This window comes from Drosophila biarmipes, chromosome 2L (assembly GCF_025231255.1).
Source record: "Drosophila biarmipes strain raj3 chromosome 2L, RU_DBia_V1.1, whole genome shotgun sequence".
Classification (NCBI taxonomy): domain Eukaryota; kingdom Metazoa; phylum Arthropoda; class Insecta; order Diptera; family Drosophilidae; genus Drosophila; species Drosophila biarmipes.
The window spans coordinates 9,631,933-9,653,000 of record NC_066612.1 but is presented as its reverse complement, the minus strand read 5'-3'; the positions used below and the strand labels follow the sequence as shown (position 1 = coordinate 9,653,000).

At 37.7% G+C, this 21,068-nt stretch overlaps 1 protein-coding gene across 1 annotated transcript; it reads right to left on the bottom strand.

The window, feature by feature from the left end:
- Nucleotides 1-6,855: 6,855 nt before the first annotated feature.
- Nucleotides 6,856-9,600, bottom strand: LOC108032828 (GATA zinc finger domain-containing protein 14). The gene is made up of 3 exons (XM_017106844.3): nucleotides 9,384-9,600; nucleotides 7,353-9,327; nucleotides 6,856-7,296 (listed from the first exon to the last, which is right to left on the bottom strand). Exons 1-2 carry the CDS (start codon nucleotides 9,588-9,590, stop codon nucleotides 8,641-8,643), a joined length of 894 nt encoding a protein of 297 aa, XP_016962333.1. The 5' UTR covers nucleotides 9,591-9,600; the 3' UTR covers nucleotides 6,856-7,296; nucleotides 7,353-8,640.
- Nucleotides 9,601-21,068: the final 11,468 nt, after the last annotated feature.

The following is a 21,068-nucleotide window of genomic DNA, read 5'->3' as shown; positions in this document are numbered from 1 at the left end:
AATATTTTTAAAACTATAAAATAAATGTATTTTATGTGAAATTTGGATGCTTTTTTACTTTAGGTATATTATATATTATGGAATCAATGATGTTTCTAATATTTATGATAAACCCTTACTCCTTTTAACTTATCTCTGTGTAAAATAATTGAATCTTACCATTCCTTTTCTTGGTTCGCTTTTGGCCTAACTTGGAAAGAGTAGCCTCTCGAAAGGGAAGGGTTCCCAAAAAGAAATGCAAACGAATTCGCATAGAGGCAAAGTTTTCAATGGATAACGAGATACTGCACAGTTCGCACTGTGAGTCCTAACGCCCCTTAACTACGTCGATTTTTGGGGGCGAAGGCGGCCGTACCGACATGCAGCCGATGCCCCTTTTCCCTGGCAAAACAATACCAATGCGCAATGACCCAAAACTAAACACCGAAGACACTCAAAAACAAGTGAAAAAATGCACCGAGTGAGCGGACGTCGAAAAAACATTACGGCCGTGCTTTTCAGTTCTGTTTTTTTGGCTGCAGCGGCATCGCATGGGGCTAAAAAAAGGGGCGGGAATAGAGCCATATGACGACGTTCATTGCGACCGTTTTGCTGTTGTTGTTCCTTGCACGCGGAAATGTGTCTATCAGGGCGGTTCCAAGCTTAAAAACTCCTCGAAAACTTAAAAAATGTTATGTGCAAAATATTTAAAATGTATATAAATATTTTTAAAAAATAATTATAGGGGTTTCATAAAATGTTTATTACCCAAAATATTACGGAATTTTAGCTTACCAATTATAATTAAAAAATTAAAAAATTTATCATTGTTAAAATAATCAAGATATTTGCTGATTTTTAAAATAATCATAATATTTGTATATCGTAAGTCCTCAAATCGAATCGAATGGAGGAATCTTGCATTACAAAACGAAAAGGATTTTAATTTCAGTATTTTTTTAAAAGGTTTCAATATTCAAAATTGAAAATATTTTTTGCTTAATATGTGTTTTTAAAAGTGTTTTAATCGATTTTGAAAATCGGAAGAGTCCTGCATGTTTTTGTGAGTACGGGCCCCTGTCTGCGCTGGCATAATCAACAATATTTTGAGTGCTTTTTGTGTGAAGTTTTGTGATTTTTTTCGGCTGTTTGCTTTTTGTTTCGCGATTCGTTTTTAGCAGTTTCCCAGTCGCTGCTGATGACGATGTTTTTGTTTCTGTAGCTGCTTCTGCCGCCAAAGAGGGTAACTTTTGGAGCACTGTCTGTCTGATGACTGTCAGCTTACCGACGGGTTTTTTTGTGTTTCAACTTTTATTTTCAATGAGTTGAGATCGTATTTTGTTATTTTTTAAGTACCTGCCGAACGACCTGTGAAAAGAAACCCCAGTGCCAGTGGAGTTCTGTGTTTTCTATTCGGAACTTCATTACGAGCGAAAGGCGCTGATCAACTGTCCAAAGCTAGCATAAATTACTCAATTATTTAAATAATGTATTTTACTTTGAATATTTCCCTCAGAGAAACTATTTTCCTCCTGCATTTCTTAGTGGTTCTATCCAACTAGCGTGGAAAAAGTTCTGCCCACAGTTTTTCATGCTGGTTCGTGTTATCTTGTTAAAGCAAAACTTTAACTTTGCCAACTTGTCTTTACGTTCACACAGATACTTAATTCTTTATCTGCGTATGTGTGTGGGTGAGCTGGGGGGTGTGGGTGTGCATCGGGCGCAACAACAAATGGCCAGGACTTGGACTTTGGGCTTAGGTCCCTTGTCTGGCACATATCAAATGCAACATTTGCGCACCAATAGCCTGGCAGCTCCCAAGAACGGTTAGAAAAACAACATAAATTTCCACTTAAGTAAGTGTTTAAAAGAAAGATGCAGCCGAGCGAAGACACCAGCAGACCTCTGATAAACGATGTCTGAGGAAATAAAAATAAAGGGGTAGAGTCGAGGCCAGCATTGAGGTCTGCCATTGTCCGGCGTCCCAAAAGCATGGGGGTTTGGTCCTGGCAAGCCTTTGGATTTCCCTTTTTGAAATTAATTTAATATTTAATATATATTAAAAAAAAAGAATTTTGACATTTTTAATTGAATTTTAAATAATTTTATTTTTTAAAAACTTTTTAAAACCTTGACGCTGAAGTTGAGTTAGAAGAATGTGGTAAGAATAAATGATATAGCCCATATATAAATATTTATGTATATACAAATTCCTCTTATCTACCTTAATGGTATGTTTATTTTCCATAGAAAGTTTAAATTAATTTAATATTATATGTGTATTATGTTTTACCAATTCTCATAAACTGGAATTTCGCCTTAACAGCTGAAATATTCTACTTCTATTTTAGAAAATTCCAATCTATTCCAGAGTATTTATTTTTCGCTGCATCGTTCCTTCCTCTCCCCTAACGATCTTTGCCTAACCAAGCATTTCGGCACCTCCCTTCCGTGTTCCTCGGTGGAAATATGCAAAAGTGCCAAGACGCTCGGTTCTGAAAGTTTGACGCCACTTACTGGGTCTGGGGTCTGGTCAGAACAGAAATTTGACTTTGCGCTGCAGTTGAAGTTTTGGTTGATGGCTGAACTTCTGCGCTTAGCCGGGAAAACAAATAAAGTATGACGGACTCCCGCAGTGGGGTCTTATCCAACTCCCATTCCGTAATGAGAACGATCCAATTGGGGGATTGTACAAAAAGCAAAAAAAAAAGTAGCCTAACTGACCGGCGAAATAGCCTAGACGACATGGACAAATCCGCATGTAATCCAATGCGAACAGTTCGAACATTTGGCTAAAACGATAAGCAGGCGCAAAGGGGAGGTGGCCCGCAGGCAATCCAAAATACCAGAAAAATGTTTTCCACCCCGAAACTCAAACCCAAGCCAAGGTAACGGATGGGAAGTGAAAAATCAAATGAAAAACTTTCTTGCAGTCAGGTGAAATGGCAGAGCTGCTGCTGCTGCATTTGAACTTTTAGCCTTTTGGTTGTGCGAGTTGGTTGAGTTTTCTGCTGAAATGGCGGAAAAACCCAAGCAGCGGGGAAGGGGGGCGAAAAAAGGAGCGTTAGAAGCCAGAAAAGACGGGCGCAAATTCCTTGGAGTTCAGTTTTGGGCATGGGTTTCCCATCCCTGCCATTCCATCTGCCGTAAAGCATCGCTCCCCGAAAATTCCTTGGCGTATTCTCCGGCCGGGGCTTCTTTCTTCGACTTGGGGGATTGGAAAGTTGTGGCGTGCAAACACATGCGTTAAATGGGCGGCCATTTTGAGGGGGGTGCGGCCATGGCATGGGCACCGGGCAGAGGCTTCACTGTGTGTGTGTACTTCCGCTGCTGCAGTCTAAACTTCCGGGGAGATTTCGCCTTCAGACCAAACAAAATGAATGTGCGAGCATTTACCTGCGAGGCTGCCGAGTCTTCAAGCCATTAAAATGCTTTTAATCAAATTAGTGCAAATATTAGCGTGTTCGTACGGTATAGAGTTACGGCCCAGACCTTCCACAACTGCATGCCAACGTGGAAATCAGTCGGAATTTCGCAAAGAAAATCGAGATTTGCTTTACTGATTGGGAAAGAGGCACTTTAATCAGCCCCACATCACAGAGACCTGAATAAGAATAATTTTTTAAGGAACACACTATAAACGAATCTGTAATTAGCATCCAGCATTGAAAAGAGTGTCATTCATTAGGCATACGCAAAACAATCTCGATAACAAGGCTCAACACAAAATTACTTCAAGGTATAAGGACTCAATACTTTCAAGAAATGATGAAAAATAAACTTAACAAAAATAGTAAAAAATGGCGTAGACCTAAAAGTGCATGTTAAAGTGCAAATCAGGTGTAATTTACCAAAGAAGATCGAGATTTGCTTCAAGCCTCTTCAATCAGTCGCATGTTAAAAAGTCAAGGAAAATATTCCTCTTAATGAAATAGACTATTTTCTGTAACTATCATCGAGCATTGAGTGAAATCTTTTAGGCACGAGAAGCACATTTAATCGGGATGTCATAGGCAAAACAATCTGGATAGCAAAGCTCTTCACAAAATCACTTCGAGGTGGCTTCACTACAGGGACACAACACTTTCAAAATAAAAAGAAAATCAAAAGAAGAGTGAAGGAACCAGCTTTCCATAGCTGAATGACATGGTTAATTAAAGTAAAAGGTGAAATAAAATAAAAAGGTGAAATATCTCAAAAAGTCAAGATACAATAGGCACAAGAAGCAACTCTAAGCAGGAAATTACAGATTAAGCAATCATAACAACAAAGTTGTTTATAAAGTCACACATATTTAATAGCACAATACATATAACAAATTAGCTTTGATTCAAATTTATCTATATATTATTTATGTCTTTATTTGAAATCAATCTTGTAATATTAAGTTATGTGTGTTAGTATTAATATTTTTATCTGTTAAGTTTTGGGATTAGTCGTTTTTATCCCAGTTTTGTGACATTTAGGCTATCATTTCATTAACATTTCCCACTGTTTGCCTGGATTTGGGACCAATTCCCAGTTTTGTGGGATATTTCCTTCGACTTCGAAATACTTATGAAAGCTCGGAGTCTTTGAATTTCTCAGGAGTGGCTCTCTCTATCTCTCTGTTTTGGTTATGCTGCTCCTTTGAGAAACCGCTCTCCTGGCCGCACTTTTCCCACTGACCTACAACGGCTGTTCTGGTAACAGCCCAAGCCCAAAGCCAAAGCCAAAGCCCGATTCTCGCTTCTCAATTCCCGATGCCAAGTCGCGTCTGGTCTCGAGCCGAGTTACATGCTTCCACTCCAGTAAATGTTGTGATAGGTTGCGGGCTGCTCTTGTGCTCTGGACACGCAGCAGCGCTTTGGGCCAAGTAGATACGAATGCGACCAAGTGGGTCGTGGCTCAGACTGTTCGCCATGAGTTGGGCAAAGAGATTGCCGAAATTCGATAGAAACTGCGATTTTATGCAATTATTTCTGGGAGTCGTTTTGGGCTGTATACGTGCATGTAGTGTCAACTTTAATTGGAATTAAGGGAAGTTAAGGAATATTATGGTTTTATTTCATGTATATTTTAAAAACTTTAACCTTAGCCAAGTAGATTTTCGTAAAAGCCTTAAAAAATAAGATAAGCATTTCAGAAGAAATATGCTATTTATTTCACGAAGTCTCTTGGATTAAACCTTTATTTTTGTTTTACTAGAACGTTGAGACTTTATATATTAAATTAGAAAAGTGCACTATTAATTAATATATATGGTTTTCCCACTTCCATTATGTATCCTAACCCCAAAATACGTAAATATTTGAACACCATTTGTGCTACCTGATAAAAAAGAACATGAATATTTAGGTCCTTCCCTTCTGTCTCACCAACTCTTTGTCACCTCCAAATAACGTATGATACTGTCCCAGCATGTGAGTAAAATAATTCAACCGACTAGGGAAAAAAGTGAAAAGCTCATTAAACACTTGCCAAATCACACTTGTGCCCCATTAGAGCACTAAATAAGCGAAAAATGGTTTATAAAGCAGCAAACTGGGGGCGACATCAAGGGGCGCGTGTCCACCCGGAGAGCCACAGACCCGGATTCGGACCCGCAATTCCAATCCCCGATCCCAGGACGACCAGACTAGACCCGAACTTTGAACCCAACAAATAACCCGCGGCGCGGCAGCTCTGGCAGATGGAAATGAGGCGAGCGATGGGGAGCAGGGCATGGGTTTAATGCCAAGGCTGACAAACTAACTCGGCTACTTTAACCCCTGCTGACCAATAAAGCCGCTTGTGTGATGTACGGCAACAATGAACAAAAGTTTAGCCGGCAACACATGTTTCGAGCGAAACGGGGAGCAACACATCCAGTGGCACAAGCCGAACCAGAAATTAAGCACATTAAAAAATGCTTCACAAATTTACAAATCTCTGGGAGAGATAAAACGGTCGATTAACGGGGGGAAAAGAATGAAAAATGGGAGTATATAGACCAGAAAAAGGTCAGCGACGGCAAAATGTTTGGTGAAAAATGAGGCGGTACGAAAGGTTTACGCCCCCAGCTCCCAACCCCATTTACAGATGCACATCCAAGATTAGACTCGGTTAAATCTGTTCTGCTACGATCTCATTACTCCAAACTTTAGTTTCATTTCTCGGCAAACTGCTAATAGTTTTGGCCTCAACAACCAGAGACTTGCCACACAAGCAGCACACTCGTTTTTGCATACGACTTTATATGTGGGATATATCACAAACAACTTAATTAGGGACTTCATTAGCTCTCGGCTACAGAAGTGCTTTAAATAATAGTCCTTTTGGGTTCTTTATAAAAAAGTCATATGAAAATAGCTTTAAAATATTTTTGCTTAATATAACAAATTTTACACAATGTCAATGTTTTTGTAGAAGCTTTAATCGATGTTAAAATACACAAAATAAAATTAAAGCACAAAAATAAAATAAATAAAAGCTATAGATTATAGCCCTGCTTCTCATGCACAAAATAAAGGCTAACAGGACTTAGAAATTTTAATACAGCTTTAACAATATTACTTCCATTTAAAAGATTTAACAATTTTTAACTTAAAAAGCAGATAAGCTGGCGCGCTTTTATAGTAATTTAAATAAATTAACACATAGCTAATAAGCTTGAAATGAAATGGTGTTAGCAATTATTAAATTTTCCAGTTGCCCGTTGAATTTAAAGATAAAATGTCAGCCAGGGGAATAAATAGGCTTGCAAAGGGGAACCCCGAACCGCCAGTCACTTAAAAGCCCAGCAGAAATAAAATCACTTCCTCCGCACCGGAAAAACTCACGGGAAAATCGCACTGCCTACCCACATCAACCGAGGGCTTCGACGCTCCCCCTTCTGGGCACACAAATTATGCGTAATAATTTTATTTGCATGTTTTATTTAATTTTTCATGCCACTCTGATTACGAAATTGAATTGGCAGCTTAGTTTTATGCGCGGAGCTACTTGAGGGGCGCAAAGGCAGGGCAGGAAGGGATATTTCTACGGCCAGGTGGGCGACTCTCAGCCCTCTGTTGTCATACAATTAGCAAGGTCGGATGGATATAGCCACCCGACTCCGACCAAAATCCAGCAACTTTCTAATGATGTTCGTCCGAAATTTCTCTTCGGTCGCCGGTCTCTCGTCTTCAGTTTCATTTGCTTTGACGTCGACATCGTTACATTTTGCTGATTTTCTTTGTTGCTGCTGCTGATTTTGTTGTTTTCCGTGCCCTTCCTCAGTCACCCAAAGATTTCATGCTGAATCATTACCAAGGAGAGGAAACTGTGGGCCGACTTCCTCCTCCTTTTGGCTGGCAACTTAAATGCGCTTAAAATTAAATCTGATTTCATGAATATTGATTGATTGCTTTTACCTTGAATGAAAATCCGCTTCCTTGCCGCTTTTTTTGGGCGCTGTTTCTTTTTGCCCCCTCTTACCTGGCCGCACATCAAGTTTCCCGGTCTCCTATCTCCGTATTGTTTGGCCTGAATTTTCCCCCAACGCCCACTTTCTGCCTTTTCTGGTAAGTTAAATTAATGAGCTTGAGATGCTGCCTCACAGCGGCTTTCTTTTTTTCCCGCCTCTCGGCATTATGCAAAATAATTTGACCTAAAATAAGTTGATTTAATTGAGTGTAAGGCTGACTGGTAAATAAAATAATTTTGGGAACAATTTTTGAGATTAAAGCGGGATTATTTTAAAGGGTTTAATTTCAATAATTTATATCAATCTAAGAAATAGTTATTTTTAAGACAGAAAATTTTAAGACTGCAATAGGATTTGGCCAAGGCATTAGGCAGCTCGAAGTTTAAACATATTTTGTTTTAATTAAGGTAAGCCATTGCATTAAGTTTAAAGGCTTTCTGAAGGATTTGACTCGTTGGGTCTGTCGATTTTCCCAATCAGAGGAAGAAATTGATGGGGAAAACTTGTAACCAAAATACGGAGAAAGCAAAACAACAAGGGAAACGAATTTCCTGTTGAAAACAATAATAAAAACAAAGGAAGGACGAACCACAAACAGACAGAGAAACACATGCAAACAAGCTTAGAATGAGACGGGAAAAATCTGAGAAAAAGAAATGACAAATTCTCGTTGAAGGGAAACAGCTGGAAAACGCACTCGGAAGGTCCTCTTATTTTCTTTCCCCTGTTTTCCCGTTTTCTTTTTTCCTTTTTATATTAAAATTTGATTTCTTTCGGTTCCAGCAGCTGGCATAGGTTCGATGGTTGCGTAGGATGGGGTAAAAAATATTTTAGTTGTCTGTGGAAATCAAATTTTCTCTTTTTTTAAGGAATTCTGTCCTTCATTTTTTTTCGTTGTTGTTGTGACCCGATTTTCTTTTCGGCTGTCCTTGCGGTGTCTGTGTGAGTGTCTTTGTTGCTGTCAGTTTCAGTTCCGCTTTCGAGGGATGCCAACTTTTGACTTCCTGTCAATGGTGACAGCTGCAGCGGTCTAGCTGTCCCTTCTCTCCGGCACTCTCGCCGCTTCTCCGACTTTTCCAGACCTTTTTTCACTTTCTCCGATTGAGTTAAAGATTTGCCGACTTTTTAAGCTCTGATTTATTTTATAATAATACAAAATAAAGAGAGTAACTTAATTTTGTATCTCTAATTATATTCAAATGGTTAAACAGTACACAATGAGTCGCGCTTTTTTGTTACTGCATCCTAAAGTTAGGTTCCAAGGGATCAAAACCAATAGGTTTGCTATCTGTATTAAGATATTCTTCAGTGTTATCAGGACTAATATTAGCATTTGCTGCGGGTTTAAGTTTATTGTAATTAGACACAGTTTTTCCTCCTATATGCACTCCACCATTGGTACCAAAATTCGGGCTGGGGTTGCGATTATTATTATGAGTATGATGATTATAATTATGATTATTTTGCAAATTAGTAGGCGGATTGCCTATAAAAGTTTTCCCTGAATTACCGTGAGAGTGACCACCAACTGACGCGGTTTGTTCCACATTATAATTTATATGAGTCTTTGGAATGTTGTTTGTACTGTGCACAATAGCTTTTCCATCCGAAATTTTCGGACCCTGATTATTTGTAGTCAATGTCTTTCCAATAGAATTATTGGGAGTCTGAACATGTGTTGTAGAACCTTTAAAACCATTATTACTGGGAGTCTGAAAATTTGTTTTTGAACCTTGAACACCATTATTACTGGGAGTGTGAGCATTTGATGTAGAGCCTTTAACACCTGTATTACTGGGTATCTGACTATTTGCGTTCAAAGTTTTTCCACCCGCATTATTGGGATGATCATTGGTATTTGCACCTTGTTCATATGGACCTGCCACAAACTGTCCTCCACTGTAACGCTTTCCAAAAACGATCTGCGAGTCATAAGCATAGTAAGAGACCTAAAGAAAGAATTGTTCTAAGAACTTACCTTATTGACTTCACAGCAAGTCTCAAATGAGAAGCACTGCCTATTAAAGTAGGCGGCTGGGTTTGTTACTACACTACGACCTTCGGAGCAAAATTGAGTGGGTACACAGGCATGAGTCCTATTGGGTCCACAAGATCCGCCAGCATGACTGGTGCTGAAAAAAACGCAGCTCACAAGAAGTACTTTCAATTCCCAGTGGAGTGACATGGTGAACTGAAGGCTCCAAATTGAGATTGACTTGCATCGAGCCAAATGGCGCCTTTATAGCGCTCAAAGCCTTATCTCTTCTCAGAAGTTTGTGCCACGGGTCTTATCGGCTGGCAAACGATTACAGCTTGCATTCCATCCAAGTATTACATGTATATATTCTTAATCAAAAGGCAAGTCAATATTTTATGACCCCAGAAATCGAAAATGAAAGATTAAAATTATATTTACATAAACTTTTATGATTTAATAATGTATGTACATTAATGTAATGTGTACATTAATGCAAGAATATTGATTTACGTAGAGGACCAAATGCATAAATAAATGCGATTTTCGCTAAAAAAAAGAGTTCTACTTTTCGTCTCTTAGAAACTAAGCTAATATGGACTAAAAAAGGGAACCTTCGAAGGGCATCCAGTCAGTATTCTGTATTTCCGCGACCCACAAAACCGGCTTTCTAAGGAACCTTCGTTAACCCAGATTTTACGGCAACAGCATTTCCATGGAAAACGCATTGAAAGCGAAAGTTATAACTGTGGGTTAGTTAGGGATGCAATGGGATCGCCCTGAAAAGAAAGGCAACGAAAGAGCAATGCACACTGGCCACAAAAGTACAGGACACTTTAGCAGTGCACTTGACTGCATCAGAAATGCAATTCGCATTGTTAGATGGCAAAAAAGGTTCCAGAGTCAAACACAATTTATGGGAGTTAGATATTTCTTTAAAGAGCAGTTTTCGGAATTTAAAAGAAAACCAAGAAATGGTATAAAAAGTAAACTGAATTGTAAAAAATGTGTAAATGGCATCAAGTAGTTGAAGGACTACGGCTTAAAATAACAGCAGATTTAACAAACTATGGAAACTCTGAGAAAAACGAAGCGAAAAATATGGATAGAGTGCAGAACACTCACAATTTATTTTCAAGTTTTGTCAGAGTTTTTCATATTTTTGTTTTCGGGCTGCGTTGGGCAAAAATACAATTTCCGTGTAAGCTGAAAAACAAACAAGACTCCCTCGTCTGCCAATTTTGAACGTTCTGCCAGACTAAACCCGAAAAAGAGACTCTCTGTCTTCCTCGTTCTTTCTCGTTGAAGCCAAAGTAAATTTCCACTTGCAGTCAATAATCAACTAAGCATAAAATAGTATTTGAACTATTGATGCAGCAAAAATGTGCTGCTTCTCTTCCCCGACTCCGGAAATATGGGGAAAGTAAAATGGGAATCCGCTTTAACTTAAGCATGGACTCTGCCCAAGTCGGAGAATCAAAAACTTTGTATTTTATTTTATGTGCGTTTGGCTCTGGCTATATGTACAGCCTGGTCTAGGTATACTTGAAATTCTGCACATGCTCGCACTCAATTGAAGTTAAATTATTTTCTTGGCAAATTTCTATTTGTTACGCACAGGTGTAGGTAAAAATATTCGGACAAACTGAAGGCCAAAAATTATTCTGTGTAGAAAAAGTGGTAAGTGGCCGAATGGGTAGGGGGAACGGTGACCTGTAGGCAAAAGATTTCTAGCTAATTTGCGGCAATAACATCAAAGCTGCTTTCTGGCCTTTTCGGTTACCCTTTTTTCATCCCTTAGCCAATTGACCTTGTAGGCCTTTTTTCGGGTTGCACAGGCATTGAGTTGATGGTGTGGTGGGCACATCCGTTGGTTAAATGTTGCGTCAAACCTTTTTTAGGCCACTAGGGGGGAGACGCTTTAAAATAGCTTTAACCCAAGAAGACCTATTAAGGATTTTATAGGTCTATATCATGGGCCTTTATATTATTTTTTTTATGAATAGCTTGTTGAGTATTGTTTAAAACAATCAATCTTTAAATTTAATAAAAGTAATTTTAAAATTTGAAATGAAATATTGCTGCGCTTTAAAATACCGGTTTAAAACGCTTCAAACCACAGGGCTTAGTAACCATTTTTTCTAATTTTTCAATGACTTATACGACTTTATTTTTCTAATTTTCCCATATTTGTCTGTAAAGTTTGAGCCCTAACGCCAAATTGTTTTCAACTTCAATTACTTGCTTATAACTTTTTGCGGTTTTTATTTGTCTGTCTTTTCTGTCTGCCAAAAAAGTATATACATTTTAAAAAATGTTTGTGACATGAACGTTTTTAAAGCATCCTTAACTTCTAAATCGCGTCTAATGCTTACTAGGAAAATAATTTTTTTTGAATACAATCAAATTTATTTAATTTAAAAGATTTAAATTAAGTGTATTGAATTTTTCTCTGAATTTTTTTTTGGTGTTTTTTTATTAAGCGGCTTTGATAGGCGGCATTTAATAAGCGGCAAGACTTTCACGTTGAGTTCAACGAGTTTGCAAAATATTTTCACAGACTTGCATCGAATTGCTCATTAAGTGAATAAAAAGAAAGGAGAGAACAAATTTAACAAAAACAAAATACGAGCTAAAATGGCAAAGGATCATCGAACGCGTCTAAAGGGCATACAGAATTACGAGCACAGAAACAAAATCCAAAATGCAATGAAACGTAATGGAAATGCAATAAAAACAGAAAAACTATTTGCGATTGCCATGGCCCAACTAAATATCCACATCTGCACATATAAAGTTGTACAGATCCATGGCCATGTCCTATCGAACTCTGTGTGATAATTCATTAGTGGGTTCAACGGGCCGTAAAATTGAATTATGCTTTTGTTGATGATTTCATTTCGTTTTAGCCGTTTTACAATTTTCATTTACCGATTTCCATTTTGGCGCTCAACGAAAAGTTGCGTGTAATTAGAAATTCGCTTTTTCGGTCCAATTTACGAAAACATTTCCTTTAGCTACGAGCGGGAATATAGGAAATAGGAAATATACGAGAAAATGTTGATATTTATTTGTCTTACCTTTTGCCACTTCCAATATTTTAATATTTATTAATGTTTTAAGATATGTGCAGATTGGTATTTGTTTATATTCGGATTTTGTCAAGGTTTATTAATAATACAATTTAGGAAATTTTTCTATCTTAATGTACTTAAGCTTCAATTCAGCCCAAAATGATTTTATTGTATCTAATGGCATAGTAGGGACCACAGACTCTATAAATCTAGTTGAACACATTACTCACCAATTGGTTAGCCGCTAACCAACAAATAAAAGCGAAGACAGTATTTATAACCACGAGGGCTAATGACACTCCAGGGAGAGTTAGAAAGCCGCCCGTTCCACCGATTCTCCTGCCAAGGTAAGCTTAATACCCCATGAAAACATTTTTGTTTACCTCTCTGGCGATGGCAACAGGAAGCCGAATGGCCCAGCCTCAAGTCCGCCAAAGGAGCAACTCGACTCCACTGGTTCGATTCAATTGGGTTCCGGTCAGACACAGAACCAGATACAGATACAGATACAGCTGCAGATACAGATACAGCTACAGATGCGGATGCGGACACAGAACCAAAGCTGAAGCTAAAGCCAGATCCAGGGAGAAACTCGTTTGCAGGCCGAGCGATTTAGGGGATTTTCACGTTAAGCGTTGGCTGTCAGCGATTGGCAAGCGGCTTACAGGTGGTCCACCTCGCCCTCGGTTGCAACTTTTCCATTCTGTTCTGTTCTGGGCCAGGTTACAGGTTCCAGGTTACCGGCCTGGTTTATGGGCTTAGGCGGGAAATGACCGTAACTAAATGAATACTGGACCAGAAGCGCATAGCAGAGCAATTGATATGTACAATGCATATTGTTTGATAAAGTTAGCTTGGATTATTAAAACAGCAAAATCAAAACCCCTAATATTTCTATCCTCTTGCTTTTGAATACCCAACTTCAAGCACAGATTGCAATTAAAACATGAAAGTGAATACAAATATTTAAAATCCACTAATAACCATTTTTGGAAAAGTCATAACGATACATTTTTTATCACCAATAAATACATATGAGTATATTTCAATTTTTATTGGCTTTCTTTCAGTTTCCTATTTTTTGGTATTGTTTTTAAATCACCCCCTAAACCAACTAAAAATGGCTTAAGGGGCTTATCACCACAAACTCATCTCCGTTTTGGTTTATTCGGAATATTGAATACGGCTGCCCCGAGGGTGTGAAATGTCAATCAATTCTGTCGTTAAAAATGAACAGCCCGGAATGGGAGAAAAATGATATACAATCTATTATATACTGCGGAGCAGTCGAACAAAATGCCAACTGACCTTCAGTCAAAAGTTAACCCTTTCGCAAATTTGCATATAAAGAGGGCCGCCTGGAGTGGGACCGGGCTGTTAAAAGACGCTTTATGTTGTCAAGAAAATGGGGCGAGATGGAGGATACTTTATCCCGATTGTCATCTGGTGGCCATTGACTCGGGTGAGGTGGGTGTTTGCATATGGGGACTACACACATTTATCAAGCATTATCTGCTTTCACCCGTCTCCTCTTTTTTATATTTTCTTTATTTATATTTATTTTTTCTTTTGCGGCTGCTGGAGAGATAACAGCTGCACTCAATTTGCATAACACACGCTTTGGGTGGAAAAAGTGTGAAAACGAAAATGTTCAAATTTATACACTCGAATGTGCGATGTGTGCCATCCAAAGCAATATAAATTATGAAACTTTTTTAAAATCAGTTTGTAAAGTTGTCACAGGTTATTTGTGAATCGGATATTTATTCTTTGTCAAAGTATGCCCTTGTCAACATATTGAAATATTGAAGGGAATTGAAGGTGACGGAGGTGATATATATGAGGTTTCTGAAGTTGTCGGCTGAAGGTGAAAAGTTTTTGATGGAAAATTAATAATATTATGTTTTTCTTGTCATGTGAAGTCTTTGGAATTGAGTTTTCATCATAGATTTCTTAATAATTTGAAATGTTTTTTTTTTTATAAAAAGATGCCAAAATCCTTTAAAGACACATTACAACAATAATTGACATATAGTTTAAAATTGTATAAAAACTTCATAGTATGCATAATACTCTTTCATTTTAAACCAGCTTTTTATTCTTGGTTAAAACTACCCTTAAGGGTAGAAAAACTACTGTTCAAGTTCTTCTACATCGATTTTGGGTCCCCTGTCCTGGTCCCATATGAATAAAGTTTTGTATCTTACACCAGCATTATCGCTTTCTGTGAGAGTTTCTTGTTGACATGAAAGTTTCGCATCCTCCGGATTGAAAGATTCCCCTCGTACTTTTTTCTTCTCCCCCAACATTCCTGTTTGTTGTGGACTTATATACCACGAATTTGTTCCGGCTACAAATTACAAATTGATTATACGTTCAACAAATGTGTTAATGTGGCATTGTTGGCAAACTTTTCTGGCCGTGCAGGCGAAGGACATGGCGGGATGAAGGATGGAACTCTCCACTGACCGCAATATATTACAACAAAACTGGAAACTGGCACACACACACACCGTGAACACATACACCAGAGAGTGATATGTCTGCAGGAGGGAAAAGTTTTTTCGGGTTTTGGCCAGTTGCAAGTTTTTCAAAACACTGGAAACTCAAATACATGGTTACACAACAGCGCACACATAGATAATTCGCTGACAAGCGCCAAACTTTTTCTCAACTCCCACAATTTATTATAACCGAAGCCGAAGGTCAAAGTTGTTAAAATTTAAGTTGCCTTTTCAGATTTGCTGATGGTCCGTGCTCGTGGAATAAACAAATATAAAGTTTATTACATTTGCAAAATGTATACGTTTGGAGGGCATAAATATTAAATGTGTTCTGGTTTGATTGCCCTTTGACCGATACAATGAATAATTCGTTCGGTGGTGTGCGTCGGCGAATACGAAAGAAGTGTTTAAATCTTTTGTAGTTTTAGTATTCATCGAAAAGCTAGTTAAGATAATTAGTATTAAGCTTTGGATATTACAATATAAATCCTAAAGTTCTTTTAAGTTGTGAAAACACTTTAAAATTTTAAATTAAATCAAATAATGGATTTAGGAATCTTTACAAAGGCTGTAATTGGCAAACACTTAGGGGTACGCAACCCCCTCCTTTTCGTGCATCTCCACTCAACCGCAAAATGCAACCACAAGAACAACAAGGACAAGCACTGGATGTTAAAGTAAGCTAAGCCAACTAAATCATGGCAACACCTCATTGGGCTTTAACCACCATGACCTGGCCTGGGCAATGTAGCACGAACCATTAACGCACCGCATTTGGTTGTGGTGTTCGAGGACCCCAAGGCCACTTAAAAATGTAATGTGTAACGGTCCGATTGCTTTGGCATTAAACAGGAAAGGACGAAGGGGTAGGAGCAGCGAATAAGCTTTGCAGACAATATATAAAAACTCTAACGAGCATACATAGCATAAACAAGTAGAAACTGAAGGAAGTTAAAGAGCATTTTGGGTACCCCGAATAATTTATAATAATATATATATCCTGAAAGGCTCTTTTAAAATATTTTTAAGGAAGCTTTGAGATCCTAAATTAACCTTAAGATACAGGCTTTATCGTTGATTTATGGTACAAATTTTGTATATAGTTACATGTTTTAAAAATAATTAAAGTTTAAATAAATGTAATAAATGGGTTTAATCGATGTGAAGTTTAGAGGGCCTTAATTAACCTAAATATATAGGTTTTTCTGTTTTTTGTTCTCTTTAAAAAAACCAAAATATATACCCAAGTTCAACAAAAACATACCCCGGTAAAAAGAGATTTTAAGAACATGACGGAAGAAAGTGCACAAAGCATTTGGCTTGCAGTTTACTCGACTTGAGCGAGTCAAGTTGATGGCGACACTGCGTCCCTGCTGCAGGAATTTATTTCGCCTTACTTATTTTCCAACCAAAAATGCAGACGCCAAAAGTCGTCGGCAGTCTGCGTCCGTCCGCCCAACTCTATGATGGATGCTTGGCATTTTGGATTTTGTCAGTGTCTTCGGCATCAGCTTCAAAATTGCTCCCAAACGAGGACGACGACAAATAAGCCAGGCAACATTTTAACAAATTAGTTTTCCCAGATAAGCCGGAAAACTGTCGAGGCAAAAGTTCCCTGAAGTCCAGATTGATCTGCAGCTTCGGCGAACATTTTTTCCTATTGCTACAGATGGTATATCTAAACACTTTTGACTCGAAGCTGTTAGTTTAATAAATAATGACAGCCAATATTTTTGTGTTGCCTCTAAATTTTGGTTGTGTAGCCAAGAAATGCAGCTTAACCATTTTATCAATTTTGCGGCATCGATTTTAGGCTTATGTGCAAGCTGAAAACAACTTTGAAATTGTGGAATTTGCCAAAACAATATTTCCTTGGCTGTTCTATTACTAGTAGTTTTACGTGCTTTGACCCACTTAATTTAAGCAGAAGTAAATTTAATTTTTTAGAATATAAAATCAACGAAAATCCATACTTGAACCCAAGATTGAAAAAAAGGATTTTAACAACCCTTTTTTATTGTTTAAAATAGTCTTTTATTATTCTGTTGGTGAAAAACATAACGCTCATTTAGTTAACTTCCATTCTGTTCTTTATAGAACCAACTCGAATTTCATTGTACTTATTAATTATTCCTATCGTGATTAAAAGTGTAAAATGAATAAGCAGCAATCTTAACCATGGGTCAATAGCGTATTTCAGCATACTTTTATTCTGAGGGCCACATCCTTTCGTAAATGCCCGCCTCCTCTTTTTACAACGCTTTTCACGACGACAAGAACGAAGGAAAAAAGTGACACTCAACTTTGCCATGTGAAGCAAATAAATCATCGTAAGTTTTCCGCCGGTGTAAAGGGCATCGTGCCCCCTCTCTTTTGGTCTGCTCTCAAGTTAATTCAATTTAAAGTAAAAGAAAAAACTTTATCGTGCAGTTTCATTTTCCTTGTTGTAACCTTTTCTTTTTTACTTTTTACACTGCGAAGGTTTCGCTTTGTCGCTTCATTTTGCGCAAACTTTGCAGTTCCGCAAAAGTTGACACGTCATCAACACAAGGAAGTCGTTGGTCCCACCCACAGATCCTGCGTTCGGTCCAGAGGAAGCATCTTCTCACATAAGTCAGCTCAAAATGGCCTATTGAAAATAAAGCCCATGAAGCGGCCAGTCATATAATGAATAATATAAAGTGGAACAATGTGCCAGTAACAGAATCTTTGGATACCCTCTAATATATATTATTCAGGTGATAGAATAGTTGAGTAACATCTTTCCTTAAAGAAAGAAATAAGCTGAAACTACGATTTCAAAATGTTGTACTTTTGGGTTCAACCAACTGCAACTACATGTTTATAGCCGTACTAAAAAATACATGTTTTTCACCAAACAATATCTCCCTTTTAAAGATACTTTTTAATAAATTAAAAAAGGAAAGTTCGGGTAACTTTATTGGTTCATTCATTTTACGACAATAAGGAATTCAAAACTGTGGAATATCCAAAATGCTACTTCAACAATATCACATATCCAACATACCGTTCTACTCAAAGGACAATGTACAAGGACAAAATGTTGTTGGTTAAACTTGAGCTTGAAATGTGTGCTACGACTTTATGGTTTTGCCTCCCCCCAAAAGCTGTGAAGTACTATTATAAATCCACAATCCAACAATTTGCTGTGGCTCTTCGAGCTTTTTGTTTTGATTTGCTCGGCATGCATGCCGCCCACATCCCGAACCTCACTCTCGATTGATGCGAAAGTTATGTGAAAAGTTTTGATTTGTTTTACTAAATTTATTTCACAATGGAAATTCCTCCGTGCTCTGTTCGAGCAGCCGGAAAACGAACTCCTCAAATTAACTGAAATTCGAAGCCAGTTTCAATTTTTTTTATTGTCTCAATATCTCGTTCGCACAGTTTTCATTTTACAGTTTATTGTTTTCGGTTTTGTATTTTGTACTTCTTTGTTTCCCCCTTTGTTGAGCGAAATGCGTTTAAAGCTTTTCTATTTAGCCCGCTCCTCTCCTGGATTTCCTGTTTCCATCTCCTCCAATTTCACTCACAAGTTTTCCTTATTTCCGTTTTAAACTTGAGTTATAATTGAAAATATTGTTGTGAGTGTCGGGGTTTTCCTTGGATTTACCACCCCACCCCGGTCACGTCTTCATATCCCACTTTTGTTGATTTTACTGGGGCTCTGGCTCACTTGAGGAGCAGCTGTGTTTTGGTTTTAATTAAATTTTCCTGTCCACAAAAGTTTAAATAGGTAACATGTTGAGAAATGGGTGTGTAAACAGAAATCATTTGTTTGCGTAAAAGTTTCCAGAGAACGACAACGGAGAACAATAGGAAATAGAAAGTATAGATTTGAAAAACGGCCTGGGAATAACCACAAGGAGTAGTGTCAGATCTGGTGGGAAGTAAATTAATCGCTTGGGGAGATATTTGGTTCATCAAGGGCAAGAAAGGTATGGTACCCCTATAAATATTCCTTCTTTGGTTATAGATATTTGCTGAAACAAGAAAGGAAGTTAACTTCGGCAAGCCGAAGTTTATACACCCTTGCAGTTATTAGAAATAATCAACATTAGTAACACCGTTTTACATTTTTAAGAATTGTTGCTAGGTTCAGTGATATTAAAATAAACTATTCTATTATTTCTCTTATCGTTTCTTTGACAGCTTTATGTTAGAGTCGTCCCATTATTATTAAAATTAATTCGAAAGTCTTTAAAATATAAAATATGATATTCCCAGTATTATAAGATAATATGCCCAAAACCTCCGAAGCTATAATTTGTTTTTTATTATTTTCCCACGAATTTTCCGTTCGTTCCAATGACTGTCGTCCGATTTTAATTAAATTTAATCTGAAATTCAGAACTAATTAAAAAATCCTCCGATTTTATTCAAATTTAATCCGAAATTCAGGACTAAATAAAAAATTTTATTTCCAAGCGCTTAAGGTTATATGTTAAAAAACAACAAAGATATAATTGTTTTATATAATTTTTCGATTGTTCGTATTGCATGACACAGTCGTCCGATTTTGAGAAAATTAAATAAAAAATTCTGATCTATTTAAAAAACGTTATTTCCAAGCGTAGGAATACATCAAAGATATACATCATTTTTAAAAATTTATTTTTCCGATTATTCCTTTGGGAGCTGTTAGATATAATTGTCCGATCCGGCTGGCTGGATTCTTTGGGAATGTTTCAGCCCGATAGTTCTAAAACTGAGGAACTAGATTGCGTAGAAACGGTCGAAAAGAAAAACACCTCTTAACGTGGTATCTCGCACTATCAACTTACTAAAGTTCTGATGTCGACTTTTAAGTCTAATAATGCTTGTTAAATTGCCTTAAATAAAACATTCCTTTAATGCGAGAAGCTGACATATTTGGCTGAAAATTGTTCTGAACTTACGGTTTTACTCGGTCAAAACTTTTTAATCGTTCCTAAAATTAAAATAACTTTGATGTATATTTATAAAGACTTGGTTTTGGCATGGAAATAAATTGTATTGCGGTGCGCAAAAAAATGTCACAGGAAATTTACACACGAAAGCGATAAGATAAACAATCTTCAGGTCTATGCAAGATATTAGTAATCTAACGATAATACGTGTACTTTAATGAGAAAGAGTTCTCAGAGCTTATTTTTTATACCCGTTATTCGTAGAGAAAAAGGGTGTACTAGATTTGTCAGAAAGTATGTAACAGGTAAAAGGAAGTGTTTCCGACCCCATAATTTATATATATTCTTAATCAGGATCACTAGCTAAGTCGATCTAAACATGTCCGTCTGTATGTCTGTCCGTCCGTCCGTATGAACTCTGAGATCTCGGAAACTATAACAGCTAGAACAGTCAGACTTGGCGTGCAGATTCCTGGGCTTCCTACGCAGCCCAAGTTTGTTTCCCCTCATGTTTCATGCTAGAAAAATGTTGTACCTTAATTGTATTTGTCTTATTTAAACCTTTCGGTTTTCCTAAAAAATGTTTGCAACGCCCACTCTAACGCCGACAAACGGCTAAAACGCCTAAAACTGTCTGCCACCCAAATAACATATATCAAAATAGCCGTAAGGTGGCGCTTTATAATATTTCTTTGCTGCTTATATATCTTGATTTTTATTTGTCGCCCTCAAGCTGAGTAACGGGTATCTGATAGTCGACTACAGCGTTCTTCCTTGTTTAAGTTGGTAGCTGGGTTAAAAATATCTGAAAGTCGCGGCACTTCTCAAAAGCTTTTTTTTGTTAGAATTTGGAAAACAACGAATCAGTCCATTTGGTAACTGAGAAAGCGGAGGTACTCATCTCAACGTTCATCAATTGAATGCCGTGTTGAGCATTTCTGATCGCAAAGGTCCTTCCAAAATCTCCATGGCGGCAGCCGCCTTCACAATTGCATCCAACGATATTACATTCTCCTTTTCCGCAATAAGTTCCGACGATCGGCCTTCCATCGCCGCAAACGGTGATTTCACAACCAAATCTTTCGGATTTGGCATTCACCTGCCCGCAGTATCCATTAGCCATTGTGAAGGTCAGCTTTGCCTTTTCCGTGCAACACTCGCCATTTGACTTACCAAACAAGGATAGGCAAATAATGACGA

Excerpts from the sequence above, each read along its gene's own strand:
- LOC108032828 (XM_017106844.3), bottom strand. The coding sequence starts at position 9,590 with ATGTCACTCCACTGGGAATTGAAAGTACTTCTTGTGAGCTGCGTTTTT. Across the intron at positions 9,328-9,383 it reads CTTGCTGTGAAGTCAATAAG|ATCGTTTTTGGAAAGCGTTA; the intron begins GTAAGTTCTTAG and ends TATGACTCGCAG.